General features: G+C 32.4%; 1 protein-coding gene across 1 annotated transcript; it reads left to right on the top strand.

Annotated features, from left to right (window-relative positions):
• The first annotated feature begins 7,897 nt into the window (after positions 1-7,897).
• LOC132754660 (2',5'-phosphodiesterase 12-like) lies at positions 7,898-14,511 on the top strand. The gene is made up of 7 exons (XM_060745314.1): positions 7,898-8,781; positions 9,167-9,306; positions 9,950-10,112; positions 10,502-10,634; positions 11,403-11,558; positions 12,252-12,360; positions 13,849-14,511. Exons 1-7 carry the CDS (start codon positions 7,988-7,990, stop codon positions 14,109-14,111), a joined length of 1,758 nt encoding a protein of 585 aa, XP_060601297.1. The 5' UTR covers positions 7,898-7,987; the 3' UTR covers positions 14,112-14,511.
• The last annotated feature ends 1,762 nt before the right edge of the window (positions 14,512-16,273 follow it).

Here is a 16,273-nt window from a genome sequence, read left to right as displayed (position 1 = left end):
ACTGAACCATAACCTCTGTAATGACATGCTCAATCATAAATTTCCTGTTACAATGGCAACGGGGGGACGTGACGTCTCTAAATTGCTAAAAAATCACTATTTTGCATTGTTTTTTCCATCAAAACTGATTTCAAAGTGCTGCAACTTCTCAATGCAATGAGATAGAGTAAAAGGCTTATGGACCTGAGGCCATTTTTAGCTCGACTTTTTTTTTTTTTTGAAAAAAAAAGTAGAGGTATTGTTATAGTCAGGTCGGCCTTCCCGTTGCCGTTCGCAAACTTGTACCTGGATCATAACTTTTTTATTTCTTGGTGTATTGTCTTCATACTTGGCCACAACAACCCTTGGGACAAGACCTTTCAGTAGACCACACTAACCTTGACCTTCATCCATAAATGACCTTGACCTTCAAGGTTAAAAGTCCAATTTTTGCTTGTTCATGCTGTTATTGGCTGTAACTGAGTTTTTGACCTTCAAAGTCAAGGTCATTTATAAGTGAAGGTCAAGGTCTGACTGGTTATTTTTAAGGGATATCCTTGAAGATTATTATGTTCAAGTTTGAAGACAATCCATTCAAAAATAACAAAGTTACAGCCAATAACAGCATGAACAAGCAAAAATTGGACTTTTAACCTTGAAGGTCAAGGTCATTTATGGATGAAGGTCAAGGTTAGTGTGGTCTACTGAAAGGTCTTGTCCCAAGGGTTGTTGTGGCCATATATATATATATATATATATATATATAGAAATGAGAGAATATATACACACATACCACCACATCGATATGCCAGTCCAATTACGGCACAGCGCCTAGCAGAACAGTCATGAAAGCATAGCCACTGCTCATCCACCATCACAAAAATGATGGTTTCAGAACAGCTTTATATACAGTCACAAACTGCACTACACATTGAAACAAGCTCAGCATTCACATATATAGAGTTTGTTCTCTGTTAACATATCTCACAAATCAACGATGACATTTTATTGTCTTCTTCACTGATTGGGACCAGAGAACTATATATCTATTTCCGAAAGTCAACTGGATCCCGTAAGATCAAGTAGATCCGTAGGATACAATGAATTTAGACAGATAAAGTATATATAAAGGGAGATAATTAAATTCAATACAGTTATACTTTCCCCTGCGTGGGATCACTTAAGATACAATTGTGCAGATAAATTGATAGAAATGAGAGAATATATACACACATACCACCACATCGATATGCCAGTCCAATTACGGCACAGCGCCTAGCAGAACAGTCATGAAAGCATAGCCACTGCTCATCCACCATCACAAAAATGATGGTTTCAGAACAGCTTTATATACAGTCACAAACTGCACTACACATTGAAACAAGCTCAACATTCACATATATAGAGTTTGTTCTCTGTTAACATATCTCACAAATCAACGATGACATTTATTGTCTTCTTCACTGATTGGGACCAGAGAACTATATATCTATTTCCGAAAGTCAACTGGATCCCGTAAGATCAAGTAGATCCATAGGATACAATGAATTTAGACAGATAAAGTATATATAAAGGGAGATAATTAAATTCAATACAGTTATACTTTCCCCTGCGTGGGATCACTTAAGATACAATATATATATATATATATGCATGTATATATATATATATATATGCATGTATATATATTTATATATATATATATATATATATATATATATATATATATATATATATATAAATATATATATATATAAATTGCGTCATTGTTTCTATTTTTAGAAATTGCGTCATTGTTTTGCTATTTTTAGAAATTGCATCATTGTTTCTATTTTTAGAAATTGCGTCATTGTTTCTACTTTTAGAAATTGCGTCATGTTGCTTTTTTTAGAAATTGCGTAATGTTTCTATTCATATATATATACAAAATATATAAACAAAACTAATGTGACAAGACAGACCAACTAAATTTATAAAAAGGAAACGTTAAGATATGTTCAAACCTTTCTATGTTTGCGTTTAGATAAAGTAAAAAGTCGAGCGTTGCCCCCGCCCGGCGGTGGCTCTTGTTAGCCTGTGACATGTCCAAAATTTTCTTGGCGATGAGGGGGATTACCGCCCACTTCCCCCAAACAGAAGGGGGCACATCCCTCTTCTGGCAACCCCCTGATGTATCCTTTTGATGGGGGGCCGCGCTTTTAACAACATTTCTCAAAGGAAAAACTGTGTTTTGGGCCTAAATAGGACATTTTTTTCACTGTTTGAGGCCTCAAAAAAAGGGGGAGGGACTAAAAGCAGTCAAAACACCTCTACATCTGGGAAAAAGTTAAAGAAAGCAGTAAACTGTAATAATAATAATATGCAATAAGTTGAGCAGTTACATATGTAAAGTACATATTGTATGGAGCTGACAGCTTAAAAGAAATTAAATACTATAGCATAAAGGGAGCTAACAGCTTAATGTAATAAACTAGTATAGCATAAAGGGAGATAACAACTAAAATATAAAAAAAAACTTACTATAGCATAAAGTGAGCTAACACCTAATCAGGCTGATGTATAATATAATAATCTAGCATAAAGGGAGCTAACACCTAATGTATGATTTAATATTCTAGCATAAAGAGAGCTAAAACCTAATGTATTATATACTATTCTAGCTTAAAGAGAGCTAAAACCTAATGTAAAATATCATATTCTAGCATAAAGAGATCAGTAACACCTTAATAAAATATAGTAAAATACTATAGCATAAGGAGAGCTAACACTAATGTAAGATATAATATTCTATCATAAAAGGAGCTAACACCTAAAATATAATAAAATACTATAGAATAAAAAATGGTAACACCTAATGTATAATATAATATTCTAGCATGAAGAGAGCTAACACCTAAAATATAATAATAAAATACTATAGCATAAAGAGAGCTAACACCTTATGTAAAATATAATATTCTAGCATAAAGGGAGCTATAACCTAAAATATAATAAAATACTATAGAATAAAAAGACCTAACACCTTAATATGTTAAATTTAATATTCTAGCATAAAGGGAGCTCACACCTAAAATATAATAAAATACTATAGCATAAAGAGAGCTAACACATAATGTATAATGTAATATTCTAGCAAAACGAGAGTTAACACCTTATGTATAATATAGTATTCTAGCAAAAAGGGAGCTAACACCTTATATATAATATAGTATTCTAGCATAAAGGGAGCTAACACCTAATGTAAAATATTATATTCCAGAATAAAGACAGCTAACACCTGATGTATAATGTTATATTCTAGCATAAAGGGAGCTAACACCTAATGTATAATATAGTATTCTAGCATAAAGGGAGCTAACACCTAATGTAAAATATTATATTCCAGCATAAAGGAAGCTAACAACTTAAATATAACAAAATACTATAGCATGAAGAGAGCTAACATCTTGTGTATAATATAATGTTTTCTATTATAAAGGGAGCTAACACCTAATGTATAATATAATATTCTAGCATAAAGAGAGATAAAACCTATTGTATTATATAATATTCTGTCATAAAGGGAGCTAACAACTTATATATTATAATATTCTAGAATGAAGGGAGCTAACACCTAAAATATAATAAAATACTTAAGCATAAAGAGAGCTAACACCTAATGTATAATATAACATTCTAGCATAAAGCGAGCTAACACCTCATGTATAATGTAATATTCTAGCATAAAGGGAGCTAACACATAGAATATATAATATAATATTCTAGCATAAAGAGAGGTAACATCTTAAATATAATAATAAAATACTATAGCATAAAGAGAGCTAACACCTTATGTAAAATATAATATTCTAGCATAAAGGGAGCTATAACCTAAAATATAATAAAATACTATAGATTAAAAAGAGCTAACACCTTAATATGTTAAATATAATATTCTAGCATAAAGGGAGCTCACACCTAAAATATAATAAAATACTATAGCATAAAGAGAGCTAACACATAATGTATAATGTAATATTCTAGCAAAAGGAGAGTTAACACCTAATGTATAATATGAGCCGCGTCATGACAAAACCAACATAGTGGGTTTGCGACCAGCATGGATCCAGACCAGCCTGCGCATCCGCGCAGTCTGATCAGGATCCATGCTGTTCGTTATCAGTTTCTCTACTTGTTATAGGGTTTGTAAGCGAACAGCATGGATCCTGATCAGACTGCGCGGATGTGCAGGCTGGTCTGGATCCATGCTGGTCGCAAACCCATTATGTTGGTTTTGTCATGACACGGCTCAATTATAGTATTCTAGCAAAAAGGGAGCTAACACCTTATATATAATATAGTATTCTAGCATAAAGGGAGCTAACACCTTATGTAAAATATAATATTCTAGCATAAAGGGAGCTCACACCTAAAATATAATAAAATACTATAGCATAAAGAGAGCTAACACATAATGTATAATGTAATATTCTAGCAAAACGAGAGTTAACACCTAATGTATAATAATTGAGCCGCGTCATGACAAAACCAACATAGTGGGTTTGCGACCAGCATGGATCCAGACCAGCCTGCGCATCCGCGCAGTCTGATCAGGATCCATGCTGTTTGTTATCAGTTTCTCTACTTGTTATAGGGTTTGTAAGCGAACAGCATGGATCCTGATCAGACTGCGCGGATGCGCAGGCTGGCCTGGATCCATGCTGGTCGCAAACCCATTATGTTGGTTTTGTCATGACACGGCTCAATTATAGTAGTCTAGCAAAAAGGGAGCTAACACCTTATATATAATATAGTATTCTAGCATAAAGGGAGCTAACACCTAATGTAAAATATTATATTCCAGAATAAAGAGAGCTAACGCCTGATGTATAATGTTATATTCTAGCATAAAGGGAGCTAACACCTAATGTATAATATAGTATTCTAGCATAAAGGGAGCTAACACCTAATGTAAAATATTATATTCCAGCATAAAGAGAGCTAACACCTAATGTATAATGTAATATTCTAGCATGAAGGGAGCTAACACCTAATGTATAATATATTATTCTAGCAAAAAGGGAGCTAACAACTTAAGTATAACAAAATACTATAGCATAAAGAGAGCTAACATCTTATGTATAATATAATGTTTTCTATTATAAAGGGAGCTAACACCTAATGTATAATATAATATTCTAGCATAAAGAGAGATAAAACCTATTGTATTATATAATATTCTATCATAAAGGGAGCTAACAACTTATGTATATTATTATATTCTAGAATGAATGGAGCTAACACCTAAAATATAATAAAATACTTAAGCATAAGGAGAGCTAACACCTTATGTATAATATAACATTCTAGCATAAAGCGAGCTAACACCTCATGTATAATGTAATATTCTAGCATAAAGGGAGCTAACACCTAATGTATAATATAACATTCTAGCATAAAGAGAGCTAACATCTAAAATATAATTATAGAATACTTAAGCATAAAGAGAGCTAACACCTAATGTATAATGTAATATTTTAGCATAAAGGGATCTAACACCTAATGCATAACATAATATTCTAGCATAAATGGAGCTAACACCTAATGTATAATTTAATATTCTAGCATAAAGGGAGCTAACACCTTATGTATAATATAATATTCTTACATTAAGGGAGCTAACACCTAATGTATAATATAGTATTCTAGCATTAAGGGAGCTAACACCTAATGTATAATATAGTATTCTAGCATAAAGGGAGCTTACACCTAATGTATATAATAATATTCTAGAATAAAGGGAGCTAACACCTAAATTATAATAAAATACTTAAGCATAAAGAGAGCTAACACCTTATGTATAATATAATATTCTAGCATAAAGGGAGCTGAAACCTAAATTGTATAATGTATTATTCTAGCATAAAGGAAGCTAACACCTATAATGTATAACATAATATTCTAGCATAAAGAGAGGTAACATCTTAAATATAATAATAAAATACTATAGCATGAAGAGATCTAACACCTTATGTAAAATATAATATTCTAGCATAAAGGGAGCTTAAATTACACCTAAAATATAATAAAACACTATAGAATAAAAAGAGCTTACAGCTAATGTTTAATATAATATTCTAGCATAAATGGAGCCAACACCTAATGTAAAATATAATATTCTAGCATAAAAGTGCTAACATCTAATATATAATATAATGTTTTAGCATAAAGGGAGCTAACACCTAATATATAATATAATATTCTAGCATAAAGAAAGCTAACACCTAATATATAATATAATATCTAGCAACCTAATATATATAATATAATATTCTAGCATAAAGGGAGCTTTCACCTATAAAGCATAAAGAGAGCTAACACTTTATGTATAATATAATATTTTAGCATAGAGTGAGCTAACACCTAATGTATTATATAATATTCTAGCATAAAAGAAGCCTACACATAATGTGTAATAGTTTAGCATAAAGAGAGCTAACACCCAATGCATAATATAATATTCTAGCATAAAGGGAGCTAACATCTAAAACATAAATAAATACTGCAGCATTTCTGCATTTATTAATGTTATAAATTAATATAGAATAAAGGGAGCTAAGAGTTAAAAATTAATTTGATAAATTACTAACTATAGCATAAAGGGAGCTAACAAATTAACAATAATAAAATACTCTAGCTTAAAGGGAGGTAACAAATATAATAAAATACTTTATCATAAAGGTTAGTTAACATTTAGAGTATATACAAAACAAAATATTGACTAAATGATTGCCCATTATCTAAAGTAAAAATAGAACATAGAAGTAAAAACTGTATTAAATAAATTTTAGATATAAGAACACTTAAAGGATTAAGAAACTAGGCATACAGAAAATATTTCAAACGAAAGAGCATGTAAGCACACAATACACTCATCATACAAAGTTTAAAAAGAAAATGCTGTAGTCAGTACTTATAAAGCAATGCAAGCTAAAAAGAGGGGGTGGGGGAACAACAACAAAGTTTAACAGAAAATTACAAGATTAAACACACATAGCACATTTACAGCTTGGGACACTCCAGGTCCGGATCAATCTCCCAAAACTCTCTGTAGTTTTCAACTTCAACCTTTTGGATGTTATTTAGGAGGCTGTTCAAAATCTGAGCACCCTCAAACCTAGAAGACTTAATTATTACCATATGCTGTTGTTCTGTAACCCATGGTACATATCTGCACCTTTTTATACCTAAAAGATTTATAGAAATTCTTAGATTTAACCGAGGTGATTTTTCTTAAAGGAATTTAAAGTCTGCTTTGGCTATAGTTTTGATTTCAGATAAAGGTTTCTTTTTTATAATTAACTGAGTCACAGTAGACATGTAGAGTTAAAATCATTGAAAACTATTCTTAGAGCTTTATGTTAAAGTTTTTCAAGCTTTTCAGAGTTAGTTTAAGAGCAGAAATACCAGACCAAGATAGAGTAGTTAAAATCACTGCCATTAAATTCTACACATGCATGATTCGCTAATATTTCATCAATCAAAATCTCTGGAAATTTAAATTTGCAAATTGTTCGACATGGGGAAATATCCAGAGATACAGTAATTGATTTGCAGCGTTTCTTTTACACATTCTGGTGAACTATTTATCAAAGTCAAGTAAAATATCTATGTATCTTATATACTGCTCAGGATTGATTGTTAAGCAGTATGGTGTAGTTGTAGATGTCTACCCCAAACAGTTTAACGCAATCTTCATAATCTTATAAAATTATCGATTTGGAACTGTTTTAAGTGTTCTTTTGTAGTTAAAAAAACCTGTAAGATTCATAAGTTTTAGTTTTTTACATTACCCATGTATCGAAAATAACTGTACGAAAAGGTACGAATTATATTAAAGACGAACCAAGTATACGAGTTGTAATGAGAACGAAACAAATAAGTACGGGAACCAGTGTGTTGGATCCGAATAATATGACAGTTACGTGAAATGGTGCAAGAAAGTTGAATACATATTAATAGCTGATCAATGCTATTTTTGAGCAGAATTCGTCTGTTTAGATCTAGTGCATGCATCAAATTTTCAAGAACCATGTCTAGATTTAATGTCAGATGTGTTGACACGGATTCTTCTCTTCAAATTTCCGTGGAATATGCCCCCGCCGGTGGTTCAACAAGCAGAATTTTCAATGCATGCAGACCGAAGATTGAAAACGTGGAAACTTCTTTAACAAGATTGGCCCAGAATATTAACAAACATTTCAGCAAAAAGAAAAAGAAGAAAGACTCCGACATTAAAGAGGTGACTGTTGAATTATATGAAACAGATGGGGTTACAAAAATTTGTGATCCAGTTTCTGCAGAGGATGGATTTTCCCATGGAAATATTGTACAGATTCTAGACTCCAAGTATACAGTCGATGTAAATGGACCATGTTGTCTTGGTATTGTAATTCCGCAGTCAGTTATGGTGGGGTTTCCATTGTTTCCGAAAGTTAATGCTGAATTTTGTAATCTTGATAAATCAGAGTTTATGTGGGAAAAGATAAAATACAGAGCTGATAATACTGCTGAAAACAGCAAGTCCAGAAAACAGAATTCATCTATTATAGAAGAGAGAAAGGAGATATGTAGAACTTTGTCATACACACCAACCAATGATGATATAGGATACTGTCTGTCATTTACATGTATTCCAAAATCAGGGGAAAGATCAGGGAAACCATTTACAGTAGAAGCTAAACATGAAGTCACGGCGGGACCAGGTATTTGTCCATTTGAAACAAGACATCTCTATACCCAGAAAGAAACGGAACAAAACGAGTATGTATATATTTATGTTAGATGCTGAAAAGTCTAGTACTTCAAATATGATGTTGCTTTGACATATATTAATTCTTGGCAACATCATAAACTGTAACAAGTGTAACATTTGGTATATTGGACTAAATAACAGAAAAGTCAAGTTGCAAGATTTACTTATGTACAGCATTGACTGATTTTTATAGCTGTCAGAAAATGACATAAAGGGGAATCCCAGAAAATGGGTGGTATGGCTGGGGATTCCTGGAAAATTGCTACAACATGTAAAATGTAAATGTTTATACAGTCATATATGTCACTTATAAATATAGATCACAAGGGATTCATTTTAGATATGTTTCAAACACATACTCAGTTACTCATTCAACTTGTTCATATTTTTCAGAATTCGTGTGGTATCGTATAACATCTTAGCAGACATCTATGCTGACCAGGATTACTCTAGGGACGTGCTATATTCTTATTGTCCTGCATATGCCCTAGACATTGACTACAGAAAACCTCTTATCATAAAGGAGCTTAAAGGTTAGTATTAACGACATATAGTTTTATTTAAATTGCCCACAGGGTATATTGAATGAACAATACTTAACTGGGGGTGTTAGAAGTTTTGCTTAGTCTGTGACATAATGTTTTTCTGCCATTCAGATTAAAATTTCATGATGAACACAAGTTATGCAGTCATTGTTGTTCTTCAGATTGAAGCTGCACATAATACTTGAAAGGGTGCGTTGCAGTATAAATAGATAGATAGATATAGATAGCTTGAGGTCATTGATATTGACAGGAAGTATCACAGTTCTGTTGAAGAGCTCATTCTTTTAAGCTAGAGCTTATACTTTTCAGTTGGAGTATTTACTGTAGAGTTCCCTTACTTAAGCTGGAGACAATCTAACTGCTGGTCACATATTTCTATTGAATTCAAATGAGATCACATACTTAAGGTAGAAAGCACCAGTTTACTAAACAAAATATATATATTCGGTATGTATATTATATGTAAACGGGTGCTGGATAGTAATTTTGTTCTTGATGATCAAGGGGAGATAATTTTATAATAATGTCATCATTATTGGCAAAGCAAATGTGCCGAACACCTGTGGTATGTCATAGCAGTTCATGTACATTTTTGAGACGGATTTTTTTGTATTTTTGGTATCATTTTCAGGTTACAATGGAGATATAATTTGTCTACAGGAAGTGGATTCTAAAGTATTTAAATCTGAGTTAGGGACGGCTCTGGCTCTGTTAGGATTCCAAGGTTTCTACAAAGAGAAAGGAGGGGAAGTCAGGGAAGGATCTGCCATTTACATCAGAAAGTCTAAATTCAGGTTAGATCAGCTTTGTCTTTAAATTTACAATTTTAGTTTTAGTTTTCCAAATTAATATAAATTTATGCACAAAAACATCAGACTGCCTTTCATAAACAGGACATGCTTGAAAAAGGTAAATTTGAATTTGAGTTTGTAGAACTATTTCACTGTTGGATAATAATTTTTTTTTTAAAGAATTAATACAAAAAATGTACAATAACTGATGACCTAAAGACATCACATGCTAAATGATAACATAAAAGAAATCCTCGGTGAGCAATACTGTTATACAGGTGCTTGAAGATTGCATGATGTTTAATTAATATACATGTGTTTGTACATGTTGTAGTTCTGTTGTTTGGCTTATCAGAATCATGTGTCTTAAATTAAAATGTTTTAATATTCAGAGTGGTTGCCGAGTACGGAGAACAGATTAAAGATATCCTTGAGACAAATCCGGTGTGTTCTGACATAATCAAGAAAGTGTACACCGTTCCTGCACTAAAAGAAATGTTTCAAACAAGAACAACTGTTATACATGTGAGTAGTTTCTTAAGCTTGACCATTCAAAGTTTAGAGAGAGCTATTGTACTTAACCCGGCATCAATGTCGGCGTCTGTGTCATACTAAGGTTAAGTCTTTGCAGGAAAGTTTGTAACTCCAAAACTGCTGAAGGGAATGTGTTGAAACTTCACACACTTATTTGAAAGCATAATAGGCAGTCATTCTCCAAGGTCCATAACTCTGTTTAATGGATTTGGATAGACTTTTGCACTCAGTTCTACCTTTTCAAGAATCTTGTTTTACTACCAAGCACTAGGAATAATCAAACATGCTGTCTTATCTACAGTAAATGTTATATTTTGATATTGACTTCAGAAAGATTTGAATGGATTGTACCAAAGTCAAAACGGGGCAAATTCATTACACAAATTCAGAAGGAAAATGATTAAAGACCCTGTTTGTTGTAATTAAGGATGTAACAATGGCAAATGTTTTCACGCATTAATAGTAATCATTAAAATTTATGCATAATGCAGCATTCATTTCTTATTAAAAAATTTGGCTTAGACTTTATCAAAAATAAATTTCTAATTACCTCCCTTTATTTACATGAAATGTAAATTTGGTAATATCTTTACAAATAATGCTTTTTGGAACTTACAATATTGATTAATCTTCATTTGAGCATCATATTTATGATACAAACCATAAACAAATTTGAGTTACAGGATCTTTAAAACACAACCAAGATGCAAAACATGAGCCAAATAAATTAGAAGTTTGTGTTTCCCTTGTTTGTTGCAGATAGTTGCTATAGAGCCAGTAAGTGATCCAGGAAAGATAATACTCGTTGCAAACACACATTTATACTTTCATCCGAATGCTGGTCATATACGCATGTTACAAGTTCTCGTTGCCATGAGGTTTATAGAGTCTCTACTTCAGCAATATAAGAAACAGGTAATTTGAGCAATATATGAAACAGGTAATTTCAGAAATATATGAAACAGGTAATTTTAGCAATATAAGAAACAGGTTATGTCAGAAATATAAGAAACTGGTTATTTCAGCAATATAAGAAGAAAAAAAGAGCAAGGGAGATAATTTTTCAAAAAACAAAATGGCATTAAATGGTTTTGACCAGATGGAATGACGGACAAGTCCATTAAAATTATTAGTGATCATAGGAAAGAAAGCAATGCTATATTATATCATATTATATTTTATCAGATGGTCATAAAGCAAGACGCAGGAGTGTAATGACACCATTTAATAAAATGTAAACACTTGTGATTCAACACTTTGACGTGACGTCATTTGCGTTATATACAAACATAGCGTTAAAGCACACTAATGTTAGTGTTACATTATTGGTGTGTCAATGAATAATGACTCTTTTAAACTGTAAACAGTTCGTTTTTAGATATGTTATAAATAGAATGTAATATTTGTGTAAATTTAACTGTAAATTTATAAAAGGAGTTGAATAAAACAATATAATGCTTGCCAGGGGCATGCATAATATGATTTTATTCAATTCGTTCCATTAATTTAGTATTAAATGTACACCCATTCAATTTATTCCATATATCATATCATATGGATTTATATATATCATATGCCATAACGTATTATACATTGTATTATATTCAGAGGCCAAGCTTGATCTTCTGTGGTGATTTTAACAGCACTCCTCATAGAGCTATTTATGAGTTTATGACAACAAAGTCAGTAAAGGAGGACAACATTGATTGGAAAGATGGTAAATTTTCTTTTCTTTTGCTCAGTTTAATCATATCATAATTATCCAAGGTTTGTTGCAATTAAAGCTTGAAGCCAGTTCGAACCACTCTCAAGATAGAATTCTTGAAGTAACCAGTACATGTACTTGTGTAATAACTTAACAGTATTATGAGGCATCCGTGGCTGAGTTGGGAAGGTTGTTGACTTCAATCCCCTTGCCTCTCACTGCTGTAGGTTTGAGTTGTGCAAGCGTCTTCAGATTCTTTCATGTGAGAAAACTTTCAAGCTAGCTTAAGGAACGTTGGTGGTTTGTGCAGGAAATACTTTAGATGTAGAGCTGTCATTGATAGAAATAATATCAGTATACCCTTGATGGTTTTCTATTGATAAATAATCAATGCACATTGATAATGATGCCCCCATTGAAAGAAGTGGGGATATATTGCTATGTAAAGTCTGTTGGTTAGTCTATGGACCAAATTGTTCCTGATCAGCTTACTTCTAGGAATAGAAACTGTAAACTTGGTATGAAGATTGCTCATAAACTTAAGATGAAGCCTAATTTTTAGGGGGGTCACTAGGTCAAAGGTCAAATTGACCTTGTAATTCAAAACAGTTTTCGACCAGTAAATTCACAACACATGGGCCTTCACCCTCAAACTTCACTGGTGTATTGGTCTGGGCCAGAAGATAACTACCATTACTTTTGAGTTTGCAGTGTCAATGTCAAGGACATATTTAGCATGAATGTGAAATTGGTTTCTGACCAATAACTTTACAACCAAATGGCCCACGGTCCTCGCTTCAAACTTCATTGAAGTATTGGTCTTGGGCACTTCATTATTCTTTTGATTTTTGAGTCAAGTGCTCAGAGGTCAAGGTCACATTGACCTTGTAGGACCAAAGTCAACATTTTTTATGCTGAATCAATGACAGCTATATTTCTTGTACAATTAGATAGGTGATATTGTGGTAATTTTCTCATTGCATTGCCTAAATTCTTAGAATCCCCCAACCCCCACCCCAACAAAAAGCAAAACAGAAAACAAAATGAAATTATTATCAGTTTTCAGGAAAACTGGATAAGTATAATGCTTCATTCAGAAAGCTTTGATTTTAGCAAACATTTGCAGGCTCCGTTAGATATGTATAATAGCATATAAAACACAGATTTTACTCAAATTCAACCAAAATTCACTGTTCTAATAATGTCTCCCTTTACATCAGGTATTTTTGTAGGCCAAGCTATATGCAATCTTTTCCTGGTGGTATATTTAAAGCATACACCATACTTTATTGTTCTAGAAATGCCTCCGTTTACAGGTGGTATATTTAAAGGGTTCACCGTTTTTATTGTTCTAGAAATTTTTCCCTTTAAAGGGAAAACTATAAAACCTTGCTGTTCTAGAAATGCCTGTAACAAGAAGTATATTTATATTAAAAAAATGGCATTTCTTATGTAAGCAGTTTCACATTCATAATTTTATGTTGCTTTTCTGTTTTCAAGGGGGTGACGACTCTTTTGCTCCAGAGATGAATTTCTCCCATCGTCAAAACATTGGGAGTGGTTGTGGTACTCCAGCCTATACAAACTATACAGACGGTTTCAACGGCCATTTAGATTACATTTATTATGATAAAAACGGTTTTGACGTCTCGCAAGTTATACCTCCACCAGATCACAAGGACGTTGAATTTCATACAGCTTTGCCCAGTATAGTGTTTCCCTCGGATCATATAGCACAAATATGTGACCTAAAATTCAAATAACTATTTAGAGTGGTTTAAATAGCTGACTTCATGTACTGCAAAATCATTATTATTTATGGGACACGTTTTTCATGTTATTTTTGTGGTTTTTGTGGATGTTTCAATCCACCAGTTTAAGGTCCAAAGAAATTTTATTTCGTCTGCTGTTAGGATGTATCAGTTTTTTGTAATTTACTTTTTGCAAAGATAGATAATCCAAGAAAAACTGATGAAAAATGTCCCTTGGGTCAAAACAACAAATTTTCAAGCCCACAAAATTAAGTGAATTCACAGGAAGTAGAATTAATTTTTTTTTTTGGTCCTTGTGAAAATGAGACAATAATTTTTTATTTAATACTACAGCTTAATATTATTAGAGATGTTAATCACACATTCTATTTGAATCAAAAATAATTATGGAATTAAACCTGAAATTGTTATTTGTTGTTGTTATTATTGTTCTTAAACAGTTTCCATTTCGTATGAGGTAACAAGATTTCAGGTGTATTAAAAGATCACTAATTAGGATGTCTGTGGCCAAGTGGTTATGTTCGTTGGCTTCAAACTACTTGCCTCTCGTAACTGTATGTTCAAATGCTGCCAGGGATTTAAGGTTCTTTCATGACTGATTTAGCTATCCAGCTAAGTTATAGTGTTGGTGTTGACACAGAAGTGCACATGATGTCTTCTTCAACCAGTAAAGCTTGTAATGCCCCATATTAACTTAAACATGTTATAATCATTAATATTTAGAAAGAGTTCATTTTGAAAAAGTTTGAACTGATGTGTAATAATTATGGGAAAAGATAACCCATGATTTCATCTGCTTTCTTGGCTTGGTATAAAAATGTTACTGTTTAAGCTTATTTGGGGGCAGGGAATATTCATTGCCTGGAGCCAGTGTTTTAAAGAATTGACTCCAGTTTCAAAAATGTTTAAAAATAGATCAGACAAGGCTTAGGAAAGTTTGTATTCATTTTTGCCAGGTTCAATCTTTTTTTTTTTGTAACTTCCCTCAAAAGTAAAACAAGTTTTAGCGGCACTGACCTTGACCCCTAGTATCAGACTGTCCCATTTCTTCATCACAGTATCTACATACTAAATTTGAAATACATTAGAAAATAAACAAAAGCTGTATGAGCAAGTGTAATCACCTATTTTGAGAATCAGTGACCTTGACCTTATGAGCAAAAGTGTAAACACCTCTTTAAAGAATCAGTGACGTTGACCTTATGTGCAAAAGTGTAAACACCTATTTTAAGAATCAGTGCCCTTGACCTTATGAGCAAAAGTGTTAACACATTTAAAGAATCAGTGACCTTTATCTTGTGAGCAAAAGTGTAAACACCTATTTAAAGAATCAGTGACCTTGACCTTATGAGCAAAAGTGTAAACATCTATTTTAAGAATCAGTGACCTTGACCTTAACCCAAGTGACCAAAGTGAGCAGACTAGCCAAGGTATGTTTCTACCAAAATGTGAAAGACATCAGTCAATGAATAAAGGTTGATACTACATGCTCTGACTAATTTCATGAACGTGAACATGTAGTATCGTGCCAATTAACGCCGTTTCTGAACAAGGCAATAATTAAACAAAGATCATGTGGGTTGTTGTTCATATCAGTCAAGTACCACTTGAAGAATCCTTTTTGAAACCTATATATGTACTCCCATGAAGAGCTTAATGTGAGGTTAATATGAATAATATCCGAGATGTTCCGATTGGCTCAATGTCACTGATATTAGAAATATAAAAAATAGTTTCTGGTCGTTAATTAGAGTTAGGAATCAAAGGGTCACGGACATTGTTTCAAAAAATAGAACAAAAGCTCTGCCGAGGCGGGGCAGTATACGCCCAATGGCAAACTTACCGGAAGACCTGTATCATTGACAAAACTGTTGTTGTGAATTGAGAGACTTACATTTTGTTATGAAGTGTGTATTATAATTATTTGAACGCACAACAATTTTGTTATTTATTTTTCATTTTTCAGTTTCTGCACATGCACATAGAGTACATGTAATGGCTTAAATAATTACATAAACTAAACGTTCAGAGTTAGACAAACCAGCATCTAAATATTTAATGTTGCATTAGTACTGCAGGAAATAAAGCCATTGTTAAACATATCAACCATAAAATTTCTTTAAATCAAAGGTACATTTTTCATTTTATAATTT

Source organism: Ruditapes philippinarum, unplaced genomic scaffold (assembly GCF_026571515.1).
Source record: "Ruditapes philippinarum isolate M1 unplaced genomic scaffold, ASM2657151v2 ctg372_1_1_1_1, whole genome shotgun sequence".
NCBI lineage: Eukaryota > Metazoa > Mollusca > Bivalvia > Venerida > Veneridae > Ruditapes > Ruditapes philippinarum.
This window is presented reverse-complemented; position numbering and strand designations above follow the sequence as displayed.